General features: G+C 45.3%; 3 protein-coding genes across 3 annotated transcripts in view; 2 read left to right on the forward strand and 1 right to left on the reverse strand.

Annotated features, from left to right (window-relative positions):
- Positions 1-15,970, forward strand: part of phip (PHIP subunit of CUL4-Ring ligase complex) — a gene marked incomplete at its 5' end in the record, with an annotated part of 45,922 nt that extends 29,952 nt beyond the window's left edge. Inside the window, 15 exon segments of the mRNA XM_083934683.1 lie at positions 39-163; positions 1,252-1,334; positions 1,467-1,578; positions 3,015-3,076; positions 3,165-3,320; positions 4,572-4,692; positions 4,788-4,913; positions 5,982-6,057; positions 6,447-6,506; positions 6,661-6,813; positions 7,366-7,518; positions 8,499-8,710; positions 8,808-9,049; positions 10,070-10,216; positions 10,362-15,970. Coding sequence (XP_083790809.1) covers positions 39-163; positions 1,252-1,334; positions 1,467-1,578; positions 3,015-3,076; positions 3,165-3,320; positions 4,572-4,692; positions 4,788-4,913; positions 5,982-6,057; positions 6,447-6,506; positions 6,661-6,813; positions 7,366-7,518; positions 8,499-8,710; positions 8,808-9,049; positions 10,070-10,216; positions 10,362-11,119 — 2,586 coding nt within the window. The 3' untranslated portion in view covers positions 11,120-15,970.
- Positions 15,971-16,216: 246 nt separating this feature from the next.
- On the forward strand, positions 16,217-19,881 carry LOC310962278 (uncharacterized protein). Its single transcript, XM_083934684.1, has 7 exons — positions 16,217-16,418; positions 16,622-16,847; positions 18,347-18,433; positions 18,517-18,605; positions 18,835-18,995; positions 19,126-19,242; positions 19,326-19,881. Exons 2-7 carry the CDS (start codon positions 16,723-16,725, stop codon positions 19,434-19,436), a joined length of 690 nt encoding a protein of 229 aa, XP_083790810.1. The 5' UTR covers positions 16,217-16,418; positions 16,622-16,722; the 3' UTR covers positions 19,437-19,881.
- A 93-nt stretch (positions 19,882-19,974) lies between these two features.
- irak1bp1 (interleukin-1 receptor-associated kinase 1 binding protein 1) lies at positions 19,975-22,381 on the reverse strand (the record flags this gene model as incomplete). Its single annotated transcript, XM_083933939.1, has 4 exons — positions 19,975-20,236; positions 20,327-20,457; positions 20,600-20,681; positions 22,143-22,381. The coding sequence occupies 4 exons, from the start codon at positions 22,379-22,381 to the stop codon at positions 19,975-19,977; spliced, it is 714 nt and encodes a 237-aa protein (XP_083790065.1).
- Positions 22,382-22,654: the final 273 nt, after the last annotated feature.

Here is a 22,654-nt window from a genome sequence, read left to right on the forward strand (position 1 = left end):
TTTTGCATTATTTGTTCTCCTATTTTTTGGGTGTTCAGGAACAAGAACTGATGAAGATAGTTGGCATCAAGTATGAAGTCGGCTTGCCCACGCTGTGCTGTCTGAAGCTTTCCTTCCTGGACCCTGACACCGGCAAACTGACCGGAGGATCTTTCTCTATGAAGTAAGTGTTTTACTTAAGTTTACCTTCAGAAGTCAGATGAAGTCAGATGTCAGAAGTGTGAATGGGGTCACACCCGAGTTAAACCACATTCCAGTTACAAGTCGTAAATCGATTGTATAACTGTATTTAACAGAGTAGGGGGACTTTAGCCAAGTTAGCTTTTGTTAGCAATACCATTGCTTGCCCACGCTGTGCTGTCTGAAGCGTTCCTTCCTGGGTCTGTCTGTCGTTCCTGCCTGTTATAGTGAAGGTTTTTGTTGCCACGGTACTCTACGGGGGAATTGTTGGGTCTACGTAAATCATAAATAAGTCATAGAGTGTGGTCTTTACCTACTCTGTAAAGTGTCCTGAGATAACTTTTGTCATGATTTGGCACTATAAATAAAATTGGATTGGATTGGATTGAATTGAAAACAACGCATTACAGGTTATTGGGGCGTATATAGAAGATGGATAGTAGTGTACTGAACAAGACTGATCTAATGAGACACACATTAGACAGATGTTCTAGTTAACAGTTTATTCCTATACTAAACTTTACAGATGTGAAGCAGAAATCAAAATAAAGGCTGAGCTTGAGGATGGGTGTGGTCCGAGTGAGGGGAAGCTTCAGACACCCTGCAGCTTTTTAATCACATTTGTGAAGCTCAGGTGTTTGATGATTACCTTTTTGTGTGTTGATGCGTTGTTTCTGGTGCATCACAGCATTCCTGCTATTTTAATAAGACACATTTTCTACCTGGATCCCATTCGTAATAGAACTTTTCAACTGTTTGTCCAACGACATGTAGATTTTCAGTGCCAACAGAGTGAAACTAGTCTCACTCAATAATATACGTGCCTCCTTGTTCTTCTGAGTTTGAATGTAACATTTCTTTTCCTTCCTTAATTCTCCTCTCAACACAAGACAAGACAGAAGCTATGGAGCATTTAATTAAGTCATCTTGACCGACGTTATAAAGTAAAGACTGTTGTGCGAATATTAAACTGCTACTACAAATGTGATGTGTTTTTATCTATTTTACCCGTGTTCATGTGTTTCATGTTCATTCTTTGACTCAGCGCGGAACATTTTTGCCTTGTTACAGATACCACGACATGGCTGATGTAATCGACTTCCTGATTCTGCGGCAGCAGTTTGACAACGCCAGAAAGAGGCAGTGGAGTATAGGTCAGCCAATTCTACCTTTGTACTTTCTAGCTCAATTTATGAAGTCAACTTCTCTCTTGTAAAGATCTAAACTAACTGTGACGCGCGTGTGTGTGTGTGTGTGTGTGTGTGTGTGTGTGTGTGTGTGTACAGGTGACAGGTTTCGGTCAGTGATTGACGACGCCTGGTGGTTCGGGACCATTGAAAGCCAGGAGCCGTACCAGCCTCAGTATCCAGACAGCCTGTTCCAGTGCTACAACGTCTGGTATGATCACAGCTTTGATTCACTCTATTTAGGTTTCTTTCAAAGCACTGCGCCTTTCACACGTTACAGCATTAGATGGGAGATCGAAACAAGAGTTCTTTATTTCTTTGTAGAAATGAAAACAGACATAACGTGTGTGACACAGAAAGGAAAGAAAAGCTCCTTAAGGAACGAGACAAATGAGACAAATAATAATAAGGATCAAGGAAAACGTGCTGGGGATGTAGAGTGAAGTTATATTGCTATACTGTTTTCATAATCCGAGGTGATGAATACAGTCAAAATGACATACCTCGCAAATTATATTTTGCCATTTTTGCAGTGCTACCAAAAATGTATTGAGGGCGCCCTCACGCTGTCCATCCGTCCCGTGCCCCGTGCCCCGTGCCCCGTGCCCCGTGCCCCGTGCTTTAGGGTCCTTGTCCCCCCCTCCAGGCCCGTTTGTACTCACACTACCTGGGCCTCGGAGAATGCTTCTTGCTGCCTATACGTCATCACGCCGTAACACGTCACACGCATTGATGACGTCATGGCGATGCGTGGCTTTGTTTCCAGATCTTTCCGTAGACCTCGGAGTTTTTGTGCGTCTTGTCGACTGTTTTTGAATCTTTTCATCGACCAAATCTGCAGTAAACACTCCACCTCCGCATCACACCAACGTGAACCTTTCACCGCCATTGTTTTAAATGTCCGCGCATGGTCCCTCCTTCTTTTTTCTATGTCCCAACAGGCGCACAGGAAATGACCTCAGAACTGCCGCCTGGCTGTTCAGATTGCGGTCGCATTCAAAGAAATCTGACGCGTATCAGTTTCAGTAGCATGTTTAAAAGTGATCGTGAGTTGAAAATGTCAGATTCAATGCAACTTGTGCTGTTCACACTTCCAAGAGCAAATCAGATATGAGTCACATATGAACAAAGAAATGGGATTCAGGTCACTGTGGCTGCAGTGTGAATGTAGCTTTTTTGAATCCTGAGTGTTTTGTTTCATCTCCAGTGATTACATATAACACAAATGCGTCTACTTGGACACTTTCCAGGCTAATGTACACAAACAGCTCCGTATGATTACGCCGCTCTCATTAACCGCCCATAACACCTTGTGGCTCGACTCATTCAAGAAACTCGATGAAAACGACCCTGAATAACAGATTAAATTTGACATTTAAAAGTCCAACTTACACTGCCCTTTGTTTTGTATGGTTACACTCTCATTATTAATGACACACCAATACTAAACACTGATAAGCAAAGTGTCCAAGTTCCCTTTCTGAGTGCTTACGGTTACACATTGTTTGAAAACCCTTGTTAGAGAAGGATGACATCCACTTTAGGCTGTGGGAGAGGAATGTCAATGATGCCAAATAAAAATAACAAATGACAAACACTACAATGTGATGATGTTGATGATTCATATCAACACTGTTTCCCATCCAGCTGGGATAATGGAGACACGGAGAAGATGAGTCCCTGGGACATGGAGCCCATCCCCGACGATGGTAGTTTAACACACCCACACTTTCTTTACAATTCAAACGTTTTACAATTCTGACGGATCTTTCCATTTGCTTTTGCTCTCCTGCGCAGCCACGTTCCCAGACGAGTTGGGCATGAGTGTCCCGTTGGTGGAAGAGGAACAGAAGGAGCTGCTGTACGTCCCGATGGACGGGGAGTGGGGCTGCCGCACACGCGCAGAGGAGTGTGAACGCATCATCAAAGCCATCGACCAGCTCTGCACACTCGGTACGATGTCACCAAGCCCCTGTGAATATAACAAACCTCCAGAGTGGTAAGAGCAGTCACCCGTGTAAAGAGGCTGAACGTCCTCAAGGCAGCGGCCGCGGTTCGACTCTGACCTGCGGCCCTTTGCTGCATGTCTCCCCCTCTCTCTCACCCCATTTCCTGTCTGTCCTATAGAATAAAGGCTGCCCAAAAATATTCTTAAAAAAAAAAAAAGAGAGAGTTTAAAGGGATTTTTTTGAAGCAGGTTGTATGAGGTTCTTACCCATAGTGTACCACAGTAGATGGCGGTCAGGAGTATCGACACGGAAGCTAAGCAATGTACTGCCGTGGCCGGGGGCAGCAGCTAAATGAACTTTAGACAAAAACAAAAAAAACAATGAATATCAGCTTAAGTGTTTGCTATATTTAGAATATTTTCACCGCTTTACATTGCGGTCAGACAGTCCTGTTTAAGTTTACACAGGGATAACTTAAGATAACTCAGGAGAACTGTTATCTATGCTCTCATCAAAGCCACCAGGGCTGTCAGGCGGCAAGGTAAAGCCGTTATCATATTCTAAATGCCACTCTTTTAGCTATTAGGTGGTCACATTTTGCCGCTTCCCCCATCCACAGCAGACAATTCTTAGCTTCTTGGGGGTGAGGAGTGTGCTGACTGCATCTATTGTAGGTAACACACCGACTACGAATAAGCACCCAGTACAACCCCACTCCAAAAAGCAAGTTCTCGCAAAGCAGCGGCAGCATGATTCTACACAACACGAGTCACCGCTCCGAGTTCATCGACATGAGCTCAGCGGGGCCACACAGCTCATATGTTCAGATGAATAAGCCCCTAACACGTTGAGCCACATATTGAGGTGCTTGCTTGAATTCCTGTTAAGTGATGTAATGTCATATTAGGAGTAGGCTTTGTAATACTGCAACCCTGCCAGTGGAAGGAAAGCCCGTGTGAAGGCTCCCTCTAGTGTCAGTTTAGGGATTAAACACACTGGCAGCCAGCACGCACACTTAATCCTTCTGCATGTCTCCCTGTTACTCCTACGCTCTGTGCTGCAGTCGGTTTACAGGGCAGGATTAATATGAACTCTTTAAGGCGCATCTAAATTTAGTTAAAAATGTTAAAAATAAGTTGTGTTAGCAAAGGGGATTAAGGCGCTAAGACAAGATAGAGGAAGCGCATCTGTTCAGACACTAAATAATGTTCTGGTCTTGTGTGTTCACCTGTCTTTCATCCCTCGCCACCCTCAGATGTAGCAGCGCCCTTCGCCTTTCCAGTGGACCTACAAGCCTACCCCACGTACTGCACGGTAGTGGCCTACGTCACCGACCTCAGCACCATACGGGAAAGGCTGGTAAACCGCTTCTACAGGTATTTTACATTTCAAATAACAGTGTGTATGTGCGAGAGAGAGAGAGAGAGAGAGAGTTGAATACACACTCAACACATTGGTCTTTCCTTTTCAGACGACTCTCCTCTCTGATGTGGGAGGTCCGTTACATCGAACACAACGCCCAAACATTCAATGAGCCCGGATCGTTCATCGTCACCACCGCCAAGTTTGTCTCTGACCTCATGCTGCAGTTCATTAAGTGAGTCCAGCATCATTCGTTCTAAAGGCTGAATGTTGTTTCAGAGGAAATCATTTCTGATCTGTCTAATAACAAAATGTTCATTAACCACTTCAGGTTGTTTTTTTTTATTATTAATGGGGAATTGTTATATCCATGACTTAGTAATGTTTGATCAATACTTGTGAAAACGAGCTTTTCTCTGTCAGAGCCAGAGGAGTGAGTCCAAGACCGGTGATGTCATCGAGTATAAAGTCTGGAGCGGCTTCATTCACAATGAATGAGACTGATGTTGCTTTTTTTACCCATATGAGTTTTATGCCTAGTCCACACGAACACGGGTATTTTTGAAATCAAACTTTTATGCCCCTCGATTAAAGAAATCACTCCCGTCCACACAACTGGTGTGATTAAAAAATATCACCGTCCACATGAATCCGCAAACTCCGCCTCCATCAGCTGGTCACATCTAGATTGCTCCACAGGTCTCCATGGACACTACTGACAGTTTACTGTTGCACAGAGTCACAACAGACAAAGACATTGCGGGTTTCCTCAGTTTTTCCTGTCCACACATGACTGCTTCACCCTGGACTCCGGTTACCAAAAAACTCCGGTTTCAGGAGCCCACAGCTGCTGTGGCGTGTGGATGAAAGGCCACACCGCGCAGAGAAACACACGGTTATAAAAATACCTGCATTCACGTGGACGGCCCCTTATTCTCTTGTAGTGTCGAAACAGAAAATGCTCCCATAGCCTCAGAACAGTCCCCTGGGATCTTTCAGTTCATTGTCTGCGGAGCACTTCCACAATTTATACTTCATGACATCACATAATTAAGTTTAGCGCTCTAGTTTTTGGATTTAGCAGAGAGTTCTTCACGTTTACTAATATTTTGGACTGTGTTAGCACATATAAATGCATTTTGATCATGGGCCATAGTTCCACTTTAAAGCATGAAAAATAAAAACCCTTATCAAGAAGTTCTCATTAAGAATTAAGATTATTTTCCATGTTTCCACTTGAAACATCCCACAGCGTTTGCACATAGTCATTTCTGCTCTCTCCTTTCTTCTTCTTCTTCTTCAGGGACCAAAATCTGACGGACCTCAAGCCCCTCTATAAAACCATGAAGAAGGCAACATTCTCCGACTCTGAAGACGAGGTGCGCCTGCGTGTCCATGTGTTCACACTGCAATTTGTCCTCAACATGTTGCTTTTTACTCTACTAACAAATGGATGGTATTGATTACCGGTACATGGTTTAAAAAAATAGCTTACTTTCTCTATTTCACACAATCTTCTTAATTCCAAAACATGCTACGAATCGTTTATAGTATCGCATAAATCACAAAAAGTATAAATTATGTTTTGAAAATGCTGCTGTTGGAACAGTATTTTCAATAATGTGATTCCTTCTTTCAGTGGATCTCGTTTGGCAGCTCTGTTGCACCTGAAAGACAGTTGGGAGTCTACAACAGAGCAGCCTATAGTAGCTTAGCAGAGAATAATACACATTGCATTTATTTAATTCTCCCTTTTCTGTCTATTTAGGATGATGATGAGGAGGACGAAGATACAAATACTCCTGGCACGTCCACACGAAACCATAAGGTAACACATCTGACAGCAGCATACGTCCTAGACTGCAGTCGGCAAACCATACGGAAGTCTAAAATCTCACAAGTTGCTTCACAGCGTGTAACACGCTGTAGAGCTACTTCTCATTACTCCTCTTTTTTGCTTTTGTCTGTGTGTGTCTATGTAGGGTCGTCGACCCACGCAGCGCCGGCCGCGAACCCGACCCCCTTCGTACGACCCTCATGCGTGGAGGGGACGCTGTAAGGAGCTGCTGGATCTCATCTTCCAGTGCGAGGACTCCGAACCCTTCAGAGAACCCGTGGACCTGCAGGAATACCCGGTACGCGTGCAACGACTTTCTTTATTCAGAGTAGTGTGTGCACATGTGAACCCATCTCAGCGAATGAGTTGTGGACTGAATTGTGGACTTGATCCAAGTTTGGCTCCTTGTGATTTTCCATTAGGCTCAGATTCATTTGCATTTTCAGTTATTCGGTCCTCGAAACTTGCTTTACAGTCAGTCGGGGGGGGGGGGGGGGGGGCACAAGTGGCTCCAATTCACTTACACAAGAAGTGGTATTTGAAGCGAAGGGATTGTTTGGTCTGAAGAAAAGCCCTCTCCATTGGGCATCTGGAATAAAGGCCAAATCTAATGCATGTGTAAATTCTGTAGGAGGAACGTCTCAGTGGGACAGAGCTCTCTTGTTAACAGTGGCAGCGTGGAAGTATTTTGCTTTTGGTCCCAGACCACTCCAAGTGAACTCCAAATTCCCCAATTCTCCCAATTCTTAGCCCTTTCGTACTCTGTCTTCCTCCCCTGCACTCCTTATTCTGTTCTCATCTTTTGATTCACGTTATTAAAATACCTCAACTTCCCCTCTTCTTCTCTCAGGACTACCTGCAAATAGTCGACTCTCCGATGGACTTCGGCACCGTTCTCAACACGCTCAAAGAAGGAAAGTACCAATCTCCCATTGAGCTCTGCAAAGACGTCCGGCTCATTTTCAGCAATTCCAAAGCTTACACGCCCAGTAAGAAGTCTCGGGTGAGACACATATGCACAGACACACACTCACACACACTCCGTAAAACCAGGGTGTGTTAAAGGTCCCGTATCATGCTCATTCTCAGGGTCATACTCGTATTTTGCGTTTTTGCTTTAATGTTCAAAAAACACATTTATTCTCTTGTACTGTCTGTCTGAATATACCTGTACTCACCCTCTATCTGAAATTCTACCTTTTAGCGCCTGTCTCTTTAAGACCCCCTCCAGAATAAAAGTCCAATTTGCTCTGATTGGTCAGTGTTTCTGGGTCTTCCACATCGGTGCTCTTGCTGCCTTTGCTTCATCATTGCAGCCGCAGGAATGACTGTAACGTGACCGTAGCGTCACTTTCTACCTATACTCAGGGGGGACTGTGGCAGAGGTTCGATCCCCGCCCTGCCCTACTTGTGTCATGGTCGTTGTGTCCTTGGGCAAGACATTTCACCACCTTGCAACGTGTAAATCTGTATGACTGCCGTATGGTTGAGGAGGTGGTCGGAGGGGCCGTAGGCGCTGATTGGCTGCCACGCTTCCGTCAGTCTGCCCCAGGGCAGCTGTGACTACTACGTAGTTCACCACCACCGCGTACGTCTGTGTGAATGACTGGAACCTGGACTCTGTAAAGCGCCTTGAGCACTGAGAGAGACGCTATATAGATCAAAGCCATAATACTTAGTTTATTTGTGACATCACAGCTGTACAGAAGTCCTGACGGCTCATTTAAAGGCACAGTTTCTGGATATGGCTGTGTCCATTTCTATGATGATTGAAAGTTTTGTTCATTTCACAGTATTTAAATTGCACCTCAACCAGCTTTATAATTAAAATACATGGGAATCTCACTTTGTACAGTATGGGACCTTTAATATACCTTGTGGCGCTCTCATATTTCCATGCTTTGAGGAGGGCATGAAATGAAATGATCGGATCAGTTAGTGCTCTTGTGGCAGTTGAAGCAGTGTGTCTTATTGTGTCTCCAGATTTACAGTATGAGTCTGAGGCTCTCTGCGCTGTTTGAAGAGCATGTCAGCTCCATCCTGGACGACTACAAGGCCATCCACGGCCTGACAAATAAACTGACCAGACAGGGCACGGACAGACAGACGCGGCACACTACGGACAGACAGACGCGGCACGCCATGAAGAGGAGGAGGAGGAGGAGTGAATCTCCAGCAAGCAGCACTGCATCCAGGTAGAACCGGGGACATCTTATCATTGGTTTGTTTGTGCTTCTCTTTCTGTGCAGTAGGTGTAATCTTTGGTATTCCCTCTTCTGATCCTCCCTCTAGTCCAGAGAGGAAGAGACGCGTCTCATCCCGGGTAACTGGAAAAAAGGAGCCGTCACCACCTCCTTCACGAGCCTCCTCTCTGAGACAGAGCATCCCTGTCAAACAGCCCCCTCAGCTGGTCAACGGAAAGACGGACACGCCGGCTGCAGGGCGTACGCGAAGTGCGGCACGCCATTCTACGCACTCTCCGCCCGCCTCATCCTCCTCACATAATGCCGCAGGCAGCACGCAGAGCACGGCAGGTGAGATCACTTGAACATGTTCATTTGTTTTCTTGCTGAGAGTTAGATCAGAGGATATAAATACATGATACAAATATATAAAGCTTCTGCTAGCAGGTGGTTAGTCTAGTTGCCTGGCAACCTCACAGTGACAACAAGACTCCAGGAAGTTACTGCACTCCACAACATGTCGTTAAAGATAAGATGAAATATGGTGCTTATGACCTTCAAACAGAGCCAGTCTTTATGCTAAGTTAAGCAGCTGCTGGCTTCACATTTACCGTGCAGACACGAGAGGCCGTGGCTCTCAGCAGGAAACTAGTGGATTGTTACTCCAGGTAGGAAATGAGTCCTTACCCCAAGTGAAGGAGTTCAAGTACCTCAGGATCTTGTTCACGAGTGAGGGGACGATGGAGCGTGAGTTTGGCCGGAGAATCGGAGCAGCGGGGGCGGAGCTGCAGTCGCTCTACCGCACCGTTGTGACCAAAAGAGAGCTGAGGAAGGCAAAGCTCTGGATCTACCGGTCAATCTTCGTTCCTACCCTCACCTATGGTCATGAAATCTGGGTCATGACCGAAAAGAACAAGATCGCGGGTACAGCGGCCGAAATGGGTTTTCTCAGGAGGGTCAGGAGCCATCCGTGAGGAACTCGGAATAGAGCCGCTGCTCCTTTGCGTTGAAAGGAGCCAGTTGAGGTGGTTCAGGATCATCTAGTAAGGATGAACCCTGGGCGCCTCCCTAGGGAGGTGTTCCAGGCACGTCCAGCTGGGAGGAGGCCTCGGGGAAGACCCAGGACCAGGTGGAGAAATTAGATCTCCACACTGGCCTGGGAACGCCTCAGGATCCCCCAGTTAGAGCTGGTTAATGTGGCCCGGGAAAGGGAAGTTTGGGGTCCCCTGCTAAAGCTGCTGCCCCCGCGACCCAACCCCGGATAAGAGGTTGAAGATGAGTGAGTGACATGAGAGATGTAGGCATCCTTGACCACAGGAAATATATTACTCAATTAACTTTCTTTATTAAATATCTTTTTGTCATCATCAGAGTCTACCCGCTCACTGAGGGCTCATAACTCTGCGTCAGCTTCAACGCCACCAGCTCCTGAGAAGGTGACACCCTCTCCAGCCGCAGAAGGTAGCGGTGGAGGAAGCACCCGGAGGAAACTCAGGACTCCTGTACGACTCACACCTGGTAAGAGATAGTGTCACAAAGAAGTGACCATGTGATGCTTAGATCTATAATTAAAGTTGTACAATACGGATAATTTCATCTGACTATTGATATATAAATATATTTTATTCCTTTTGACCTGTAATTAAATGCCCATCCCCTTCAGGTACTCCTGCTAGCCCTCCATCTCAGAGCACAGTCCACCTGAATGGCCACAGTAGTCACGTGACCCTTGGAGTGGGAAGGAGGGGGCGAAAATCCAAAGTGGAGCCACCAGTGAGTCTTCCAGAAGTCCCGACTCCTGGGAGCCCTTCTAGACCCAGGGGCCGCCCTCCCGGCAAGAAGAGAGGCAGGAAGAGCAAGCAGGAGCTGGAGGAGATGAGAAGGAGCGGCAACCGCAGGAGCTCCACCCCCGATGACGACCTCGACCAGTCGACGGGGGACGAAGGCGGGACGTCTTCTGCGCAGGAAACGTCTGTGCTTTCGGACTCTGGCGCGACGCCGACGCCTAGACGGCGCGGCCGGCCCCGAACGGTAAGAACTGAAGAAGCCACTCCTCCTGCTGAGTCACCCGAGCCCTCGCCGCTGAGGAGGAGCAGCAGGAGAGCCAACGAGGAGGTCACCCCTCCTTCCCAGGCTGCTCCTCAACGATCCAGTCGGAGGGAGTCTTCAAAGGAGGAGGCAGGGGAGGAGGCAGGGGAGGATACAGGGGAGGAAGCAGGGGAGGAGGCAGGGGACGAGGCGGGAGGGTCGATGCGCACACGTAACCAGGGGCGACGGTCTGCCTGGTACATGGAGGAGGACTCTGAGGAGGAGCAGAGGCAGCTGCTCTTTGAGGACTCGTCAATCACCTTCGGCACCTCCTCGAAGGGACGCGTCCGCAAGCTGACAGAAAAGGCCAAAGCCAACCTGATAGGCTGGTAACAACAGAACACACACACACACACACACAAAGGGTGTGAGGAGGGGGCCGATTGCCCCTGACAGAGACGAAATCTGCCTGAGATTTCTTAGCTGACGCTTCGGAGGAGTCGAAGAAGTCGAGTCGAGGAAGTCATGTCGGTGTTGTATGCATCTGTGTGCGCGTACGTGCGTGTCCGTCTGGGGAGCTGCTCGTCCGGCTGCTGCTATTCAAAGATGTGGCGATGGAGAGAGACACAACAGCGCGGTTAACTGTCCACTCCTCCTTTTCTCTTGGCCCAGTGAGCACATCACCACACCAACCGATGGCTTTCTGACAACGCATGTTCATTCGTTCCAGCTCCTCCTCCATTATTGGTCCATGTTGGATCCCACAGGAGCTCGCCGAGTCCACTGCCGGTGGTCTCGTGACTCGCCCCTGTCCAGTGAACCACTCTTCACCTCCGTCTGCCCTTAAACACTGTTGGTGTCAGACAGTAGATGAACAGTTTTAGTACTTGAAAAAAAAAAAAAACCAAGGAGAGCTGGATGTATCTTATCTCACTCCTACTATTTGCAAATTGGCTGCGGTAGGTCAAAGACGCCCACCGCGCCGAAGTTTATAGGTCTGCGATGGATTACAGACCGCTGTCCTGACAACGTGTTTCGCCCTCCCCCCCTTCCTTCTTCATCGTTCCCGCTCTCTTTTTTTATATAACAACCCCCCCCCCCCCTCCCCCTCCCACTGCTTTTTCTAAGATTTGTACGTGATGATCGGCTCTCTGTTTTGGAAGTCTTACACATCGGCTGACCCGAGCGTGTCTGTCTGCGCTAAAATACCAAATGGTGTACCTTTGTCGGTACTGTAGATCTGTAGGTTTTGTTTACCGTGTGTGTGGGTGTGTGTGGCTGTTCCTTTTTCTTTTTTTTGCATGTTAATTAGAAAGAAAAAGCATCTCTTTTTTTTTTCTAGACGCTGTTTTTACTGTGAGGAGGAGAAAAAGGATGCATGGGTGGAGGGGGTCAGTCACATGTCTCGATGGATCATGTCTCAATGCGTCCTCAACATTAGCAATACCTTGTGCCTTTGTGTCTGTGTGTGTGTGTGTGTGTCCGTATGTGTGTGTGTGTGTCTGTATGTGTGTGTGTGTGTGTTTGTGTGTAAGGGTGCGTGGCCTCAGTTGCAACTCTGCGAGTTTGTGTAATTGAAGGAGTGTGTGTGTGTGTGTGTGTGTGTTTTTATAACACAGTTGAGCGTGTCATTCACTTTGAGCGTACAACAGTGGCATACAGTTTGATCGTTGTGAAACCTCTCAAAGAAATGTATTTATAGCAGTCGGAAAAGAAAAAAAAGACTTTACTGTTGTTTTCAAACCATTATTCATGTCAATATATTATCCTATAACCAACCTGTCGTCAGTTTATACCTAAGGTACAGCCAGTGGAGCTTTGGGGGACTAGCTTTGAGATGCACTTACCACAGAGCGGCTATCGATGCAGTCGTAGGGGAATAACCCTGATCAATCGTTAACATGTGGAACTGAACTTTTTCAATGTTGATATGTTTCTACGGTGACCACACACGCCCACACACCATCCTTTTCTCGCATGTTCAAGCACTTTCTCATGCCTGGAGCAGACAGGACCGAGCCGAGCCGGATCGAACTAGATCGGACGGAGAGCAGAGCGAGCGAGCGAGCGAGAGAGAGACGAGTCTTATATTCATCTTTATGATTGTGTGCCTTCGCTTCTCTGGCATATCCAATCCTTGGTTTCTGCTTCTGGGGCCTTTCCTTTCTTTTGTTTTTGTTTTTTTTACTTCCCCGGTTCTGTTCGTCGCCAGAATCGGACTTCGGAGAGCGGCCCGGACCCTTTTAGGCTCGTACAACGAAGAGAGAAAAGACGGAAGAACGAACCCGACCGGAGACGAACATTATGTCACTCCCTCTCTCTGTACACACAACCAACGGACTGAGGTTATAAAGATGACGGCCTCCGGTTTGAACACGCATCTGTTTTTTAACCCAGAACGGCAAAATCGAGTCGGTTCTGACCGGGGAGAACTGGACGGTGGCATCTGTACACACCTGTTCCCTTTCATAGCTCTTTCTCGTCACATATTATCCAACGTATATCTGTTTATCATTGGGGTTTTGTTTTTTTGTTATGGATTTGTCAATGCCAAATTCTGTGTTTGGGCACTGAAGTTTTAGAACAAGGCTTTTTGAATGTGTTTCTTTTCCGTCTCCACGGTGACTGTGTCGAGCTCTCCTTCATGTATAATGTGTCAACTGTCTTCTGTCTGTGTCCCTGCCATACAGGACAGTGTTTCAGTGACTAGATCAGTGGAGTTAGACCGGTGTTTTATACTCCGCCGCACGTATTTGAGGACACAATTAGAAGCTGTTTGTTTTTTTTTCCCTCCCCCGCTCCGTCTGGCTTCTATTTACTTCACAAAAGATTTGTTTATATTGTGTATACAAAGAGTTTTATTCCAGATTAAGAAAGCCGGAAAACACTCCCTCCACAAGTGAAAGTAAAAATGTTATTATCGGGGTTTGTATTAAAGATAGGAAGCTAGTTATCTCTTCGTGGGCACGTTACGGATTTCTATTTCAAACAATCATAGTTACATATATGCGCAGATTATCATGAGTAGAGTGTGGAAATGAGATATTGGACCCAGGCGTCTCAAACCGTAGGTGTATGAGCTCAAACATGATGTTTACACGAACCAATTAAAAGAACACAGTGCTCGAGAATCCAAAATGTTTTGGATTTGGATGCAACAAGTTTTAATCAGGAAGACTTAAAGTGGAACTCCGGCACAAAATCATCCCATGTTCTTTTACGTACATGCATCAAATAAGCCTTCGAGACATGTTTTTCATATATGAACTATTAACGGGGAAATCCAGGAGAGTCGCTAACAGTCGGACGTGGCTAACAAGGATTAGCTCGAGTCAGTGTGGTGAAGGCATTCAAACGTCTTTTTTAACCACTAACACTGCTCAGAATAACACCAAACCTCTGCAGCAGCATGAGAAGAGTCCCTACACAGTAAAACAAAGCACCAACAAGGTAGTTAGTGAACCCAGAATTTAAATGGTAAATGGTAAATGGACTTGTACTTCTATAGCACCTTCCTAGTCCTCTGACTACTTAAGGCGCTAACACATTACTTGTCACAATCACCCATTCACACTGACGGCGGTGGACATCTACATACATTCACACACCCATGCACAGCACGGGGAGCATTTTGGGGTTCAGTGTCTTGCCCAAGGACACTTCGATTTGTGGACTGGGGAAGCTGGGGATCGAACCGCCGATCTCTCAAATGGAGGACGACCCACTCTACTACTGAGCCACAGTTTATTTAAAAGAGTGTTTGAAAGAGTTACCAACTGGCCCCTGTACCAGCTCCTCTCATAGTAAAGTCCATTCAAGTCATTAACCAAAGTCAATCCCAAAGGAAGGAGCCCATTGGTGCTTTGTTTTGTGTGTAGGGACTCTTCTAATGCTGCTGCAGAGGTTTGGTGTTATTTTGAGCAAAATTAGTGGTTAAAAAAGACGTTTTTATGCGTTCACTGTGCTGCATGCCAGAGCTAATCAGTGTTAGCCACGTCTGGATGTTAGCGGCTTGCCCCGGATTTCTCCGCTTATAGTTCATACATGAAAAAAAACTGTCTCAATGGCTTATTTGATGAATGTAAGTGCCGAAAAAGACCACGGGATGATTTTGCGCCGTAATTACACTTTAAGCTCGCCCTTGGCCGCCTACATAGCAGCTAATCTATACCCAGTTAATACGGGGATGGGCAGGGTTCTGCGTTATTTCCAGTCTTATTTCTACAATAAAGTTAGAGTGGAAATGCAGTCATCACATCAATGTAGACCTCAAACTATCGGCCCTTCTTCATCACTACACCTGTGTTTATCCAATCTGTCAAAGTCAAAGAGCTGATTCAGTAATGCTGGTCAGGTTAACCATGTTAGGTTGTTATTTTTAATAATTTCACCCCGGGGATTATAAAAGTATTTCTGATTCTGATTCTGATTAGTAATTACAACCTCTCGTCATTTCAAAGGGGCCTTAAACGCAAGTCACTGGTTAATAAGCAAGAATGAGTGCAGTCACTCATCCGCACTTGGATTATTACTTCAGTTAAAGTTCTGAATCAGCGGCTCAGCGGTTCAGACCAGCATTTACACGCTCACACACACACACACACACACACACACACACACACACACACACACACACACACACACACACACACACACACACACACACACACACACACACACACACACACACACACACACACACACACACACACACACACATTTACCACGTGTCCGCGCTCACATGTGGCAGAGTCTTGCTGTTTGTGGCCTCTGATGGGACATCACAGTGTTTGCTCAGAGGTCAAAAGGTCACTGTGTGTGTGTGCGTGGGAGAAGTAGCTGCATGTGAGCCACCAGGAAGCATTTTGGGGAGTTTTATCGGACGGGAAAGGGAGGAGGGAAGGAAGGAAGGAGGTGTGTTTCATGTGAACGGATCGAAGAGGACTGTCTTTTGTTAGTTTGGATACTTTTTTATATATAAATGAATTAATGCAAACAAAAAAAAAGAAGAAGCCTAAAGCTAGAATGTATGTGTAGGGGAGTACTGCTGTCCTGTTAGTTCATACCAATATTTTAAGTAAATAAACAGTTGTGTTTCCATATCCACTCCCTGTTGTTGATTGTGTAAAACCTTCACTTTTTGACAGTTTGTTTTATATTCTTAAATCCATATTATTGGTTATATTAAGGGTTCAAGATGCAGTCTGTGGGGTCTTTTTCAAAATAAAAGCATTTGTGTTTTCCTGCCTGACCCGTGCCTGTGTCCTGTCTCTAAGGTCAAACTATAACCTCTTCAAAATAAGACGACACACACACACACACACACACACACACACACACACCCAACAACCCAACCGTCCCGCCGTGCGTCGCTAACGCGCAACTGCGGGACCGAAACCACTTCCCCGCCCCGGAGCTCCTGGCTCTCGGATCTCCGTGACGTGGCGAGCCGCTAAAGGTCCGCTGCTCTCCCCGTGGGCTGCGCCGATTGGGCGGACAGACTCTGACATTTTTGACGGGGGAAAAAAAAATGTAAATACACAGGTGGCCACGGCATGGGCGAGAGTGCGCCATATGTAAATACAACAGAAGTGAAACCGGTGCAGGCTGTTCTGGGTTCCAGGCGTAAATAGCTTCAATCAGGCGCAATGTTTGGCAGGTAGTTGGAGAAAGACTTTGGGTTTAACACAAGGTAAGGCTTATTATTACTGTTAGTAGGTAGTTTTGATAATTACGTGCCTTCTCTTACTGTTCCTGGAAGCTTCTCCTGCGCAATAGTTGTGTTTTAAGGTTTAACTTCCCCTAATTTGAGGTTGAAGCGTCCACATCAACATAGAGACAGTGTCAGCTCCCTGTGTTGAAACTTAAAGCTCCTTTGTGTGCTTTCTTTCAAAGACATGGCTCACGCATCGACTTTGGGCTGATTTTGGGTCCAGTCTTCAGCTGCGTCACCCACCTGACGCGTGTTCCCGTGTCCAGGTGACAGCTGCGCCGCCATGCCTCAGCTCACGGCCGCCGCAGCGCTGCAGATCGCGCTGCTGCTCTCCGCCGTGCCCGCGCAGTACTTCATCTCCCGCTGGAGCGGCCCCACGGCGGCGGAGCGTTTCCACGCGTTCACGCGGTAGGATCCGTGCGTAAAGGGGCCTGTTCCGTGTCGGAGTTATGTGAGGAAGAGAAAAGTGTGTGGGGTGTGGGAATGTTAAAGATCCAATTCTCTGGAGATTAAAACCAGAGAACAAATTATAGATCTACTTGGTTTATTCTGATGTGTAATTATTAAATAGTTAAATGTCAAAGGCACTTCAATAAAAACACAGTAGTGAACAGTAACCATTGTGTCAGAAGAGAAGATTTTCAACACTGTTTCCTTCTGTAGGATTCATAAATGAACAGGAAGTGTAGAGGCCACAGCTTTGAATGACTTCAGCACATCTGCGCCCACAGGACATCACTAGTTTCTCACACTGCTCTGGTTTGATCTTGGTCCGTTCTTCTTCAGTCTCTTCCACAGTTCAGTAACTGTAGTGGGTTTCTTAGACGTTACTTTGTCGCCAAGGATTTCCCAGAGATTCTCTATGGGGTTTAGATCTGGACCCTGGGCTGGACATTTCATTGTTTCAATATTCTTAGCTTCAAGGAACTTAACCCTGTTTGAAGTGTAACAGGGGCCATTGTCTTGCATTAAATTGCAGCTGACTGTGAGACAATTGCAGTGAAGGTGTTGCATGTTGTCGAAAGAGGTTCACATCAGCATTTGCATTCACTCTGCCATGTAACTGTAGAAGAGGCCCAACTCCTGCTGCAGAAAACATCCCCCAAACCATGACATGACGTTGCTAAAGTTCAATTTATTTGGGTCTGATGGGAAACATCATGTTCGGCGTAAGATGGGGAATGACTGAACCCACAGTGTGTAAAGAAGTCAGTTAAATGTATCTTTCTTTTCCTGTTTTTTATTTTTTACTTTATCTTGTTATTTACTCATGTTACATGTTATTCGGTTACTTGTTTTTTGTGACCGTTTCTGACGTGGGGTTGTTGGGAGGGGATTGCAGGATTCATTTTCAGGTTTTTCTGTTTTTGTCTGTGGTTTTCTTTTTTTTCACATTAAAGCAGATGTACTGTACGTGTGTTTTACCTGTTTCTGTGTTCTGGTCTGCGAAAATCAATAAAAAAAATTGGAGGAGGACGTGTCAGAGTCCAGATCTGAACCCCATAGAGAATCTCTGGAAATCCTTGGTGACAAAGTAACGTCTAAGAAACCCACTACATTTACTGAACTGTGGAAGAGACTGAAGAAGAATGGACCAAGATCAAACCAGAGCAGTGTGAGAAACTAGTGATGTCCTGTGGGTGCAGATGTGCTGAAGTCATTCAAAGCTGTGGCCTCTTCACTTCCTGTTCATTTTTGAATCCTAGAGAAGAAAACATTTTTTAAACCTTCTCTTCTGACACAACGGTTACTAATGTTTAAATAAGTCCTTAGAAAAAGATATAAAACTAGTGCATCCTTATTGGAATGATCCATTACAGCCTTTCTTTGCTTTTCATTTTTATATGAGTAACACTCGAGTCTGTAGAGTTTTTGTCCATAATTGATCCATAACCATGGGTTCTCAGGCTGCATAGAATTTGGAAAGATTGGAGAACGTACCTCAGTGGCACTGCATGGAGGGACTGGGCAGACCAGCAGCTGTCCAAAGTCATGTGAGTATGGGATGTTTGCATTGATTGAGACGTGTTTTCTGAGACTACTTATGTCCCCACTGACAATATCTCTGCTTCCAAAGGTCTTTGATTGGCTTGGAACAGAAAGTGTCCCAAGAGTCGCTTGCCATAGAGACCATGCTTTTTGACAACGACCAGGAGTTCTTTGGAGGTTAGTGTCTGTATAGGCTGTGTATCACCATACATTTGGAGCATTGTGGTCAGTGGATATATTCAGAAACCATTACACAATAATTTTGAGCCTGTTGCAAGCAAATGAGTGAGTCTCTAGTGTTATTGAATGCTTCCATGTTCAAGTGAATAGTGAATTACCTGTAGGTTCAGTGAATGTGGCCCAAGTTAGGATTGCCTCACAGGATTCTTCTGTTCTTATCCCACAGCCTCTAAGACGGTGCGCAGCCCTCGCCCTCCGTATGTGTTTCTGCGGGTTGGGGAGGTGGTGCTTGAGAGGAAGGGCCATATGGTTGGGGTGGTGGTGAGCTGGGACCCTGAGATGAGAGCCCCTCAACAGTGGGTGGACAGAGTGTATTCCAACTCTGAGGTTAGCAGCTCTTGAGAATCGTTTACTTATAATTGCATCCCCCCCCTTCATCACCTTTCTGTTAATGGACATTTTATAATGTAAACAAGTGTTGGAGTGTGGTTCTGTGACTGTGTCTTTGTGCATACAGGGCCCAAAAGCAGAGAAGACGCCACATTATAAAGTACTGTTTAGCGGGTCTGGACCGTCCTCTCTGATGGTTGCGTACTTGCCTCAGACTCAGCTGGAGCGCATCACTGGGATGAGGGTATGTACTGGAAATCACAGCACATTAACACACACGATCCCTCGTATTCGACACGTATTGGACTCACTGTTGGACGTTTCCAGCCGGATATCCCCACCTTGGAGAACTACTTCACGCATTTCGACGGGGAGCGGTTTGTGATGCAGCCCTGGCTCAGAGAGCTCTTCCCTGAGGATGGGAACGAGGACGCCTGACTGCTCGTTCGCGGGCGTGAGCTCAAAAGGTGACACAAGATATGAAACTTTAAAAATACAAACACCAGAGGAACGTACTGGACATCTTCTGGAATCTGTCGGTCATGATTGAGATGATTGGAAGCTGAAAATCTGAGCAGATTGAGGATCATTTTCAAATCCCTCCTTGCTGGTTCGTGATATGAGGGTGTCTTAACTCTGGGACTCACTTAGGAAATGGCTTTTCCCTTTTATTTCTTTGAGATGTGCAAATATAAAGTGTTTTAATTCAGTCTGCGGGCGCATAGGGGAAAACAGATGAGAAGTATTTGATTTGTTTGCCTGATTTTAAGTTAAATGATAACAGAGAATGTTTGAAATGACAAAACTGCTTTAAAATCTCTATTTTATTTTCCTGTTTACAACATTGTGTCAGCTGGGGTTGTAGAAAAAACAAACTTGAAAAACTGCACTTTAATTTCGCCGTCACAACTAAGCAATAAAACGACCTGTGACAATCTTCCTCTTTGGTGTCATCGTGAGTCCATGACGAATGTCTTTAGGGTTTTTTCCTGCCTCTGTCTCTGAGGCTGAAGGAGACGGACACTCGAGAGGAGGCACTGATTGTGGGCATGCAGGGAAGGTGAGGAAGGGGTGCAGCATCCTGGCATCTGCCTCCGTCCTCCTCGTCCCCAGTCCTCCACTCCCTCGTCTCCTCCTCTTTGACGAGAAGCGGGGGTCCCAGAGTCTGCCCCAGGAGCTGACTGACTTTGCTGGCCTTCTCCTGGGCGTTTTCAACCGCCGACACACACGCCTGCTGCCTAGAGCACAGACAAACACACACTAGTTGCTGCATTTGTCTGTCCAGCTATTACAGTGCTAGTGAGACCTCACATGTGTTTTGTTTATACCTCATTAGACTCAGGCTCTCAGCGCTGTGGTAGAACTGTGGTGATCCCACACAAACACTCTTGTCCAGCTTCTCCAGCAGGACACTACACACTCGCTCCATCTTGTCAAAATCTGAGAAAGTGACCGAGACCTGTGGGGACATTTTGATACACTGTCATATATATATATATATAAAAGTCACCACGCACATAAATATGCTGTAGGGTCAGTGAAAGATAACTGGCACCATGACTCATTTTGATCATTAGTGTTTGTCCAAATACTCCTGTCACCTCTGCATCCATGTGATACTGGTCTGCCTCTCGGTGGAGGAACCTCCTCACAGAGGCGTCCGTGTCACTGACACCGTGTTGTCTAAACAGAACGAATGAATGGGAAAGGGTTACATTGACTGCAATGACTGTGTAATTTAAGCATTAAGGTAAAAAGAGCTATTGTAACTCAAATCTAATGTAGAGCACAGAATAAGCAGTGAGCATACTTGCACTGGCAGCCCACGTTCTTTCCATATAGTGTCAATTGTTTAATTACTGGTTCATCTTTTACCACTTATGCAGAAGCACTGGTGCATGCAGAACTACTCCTCCTACTACTAGCAATAAAATAGGTGGAAATCCATTACTGTACAGTGCACATTAGTGCGTACTACTGATATTTGTGGAAGGTAACTAGGTGCATTTCCAAGTACTGTCATTTTTAGATAGTTTACACTTCACGAGTCAATTCTATGCTACTTTATTCTTATATTCCACCACATTTCAGAGGGAAATATACGTTTTATCCATCTATGGCTGCTCAACTACAGTGAGAACTTCTGCATTTTCAGTGGATATCACTTACTTCGTAACTTTTACAATGGCTGTTGTGGTCCTACTTGTCATTATGTTGATATCACGCCACTTAAATACACCATTATTAAGTCAGTTTGATGCTCATATAAAGACTAATGTTCCCCATGTGTCACAAGGCTTGTTTTTTAATAATAAATATTTTTTGCTCAAATTAATTCTATTATATTTCCTTATCTTTTGATCTGGAGACCACTTGTGCATGATAAACATAAATATTCCTCATGTATCATAAAAAATATATTATTCAAAACCAGCCTTGTGATGCATGAGGGGTATTAGTCTTTATGTTGCACAAGTGGTTTAACCTCTCCAGGTCAATAGATAAGGAAGCATAATAGATTTAAATTTAGAATAAAATCATAAGAAATCATAAATATATTATTCAAAAATACATGATGGATATTTGTCTTTATGTTGCACAAGTAGGTTAACATATCTGGGTCAATAGATAAGGAGGCATAATAGATATAAATGTAGCATAAAATCATAAATCATAAAAAAATCATACATCTATTATTAAAAAAACAGCCTTTTGATACATGAGGGGTATTTGTCTTTATGTTGCACAAGTGGTTTAACATCTGCAGGTCAAAGATAAGGAAGCATTATAGATTTAAATTTAGCATAAAATCATAAGAAATCATAAATATATTATTCAAAAACCAGCCTTATGATACATGATGGATATTAGTCTTTATGTTGCACAAGTGGTTTGACCTAATCCAATGAAATGGTTTAAATGCATTATAGCTTTTTATTCTGAATATCAAACTAACTTATTATTCTTAAATACAGGTACCTGATGTTAGCTTCGTACATTTCTATTAACCTTACATTCAGCGGTGAGCTACACATGCTACAGCACTAACATGAGCTAACAGGCTAGCGTTAGCTTTAACTTTAGATGTAAATAAACAGTAGTTTATTTACATTTTAACAGCCGGAGTGTTGTTTATGTCTTCACCTGACCGCCTGTAAAATGTACTCAAGCCGCCGTGTTACGCTGTTGGTCACTTCGTTGACAGACTCCTTGTTGTTGACGACACTGACCCGTACCGACGCTCGGTCCGCCGGGCAACAAACCTCCGCTGTGCCCGTCACCTGGACCTCCCGTACCCGGTTACCGGGACTGTGTTGATGGGCTGCCCGCACCTCCAGTCTCTGCTCTTTCTCCCCAGCGAAGACCCGGCTCCGGTTCTCCATGACGGTGCACTCACAACAAACCAACTTCCCGCTGCTATGGTGATGAGCGAAGTGCACGTCGGGATATGTAGGCGGTGTTTAGATGACGTAAGCGGAAGTGTGTCACACTTAGCTAAATTCTATCAAACTTTCTTTTAAACGTACAATTATCTCATTAAATTGGAGGTAAAATATGTTTTTACCTGCTGTGGAAACAAAAACAAAACAGTGGATTGTCAACTTAATAATATTAAAGGGAAATTTAATATCCATAGAACTAAATTCTCCAAATCT

This window comes from Echiichthys vipera, assembly GCF_963691815.1.
Source record: "Echiichthys vipera genome assembly, chromosome: 19".
Classification (NCBI taxonomy): domain Eukaryota; kingdom Metazoa; phylum Chordata; class Actinopteri; order Perciformes; family Trachinidae; genus Echiichthys; species Echiichthys vipera.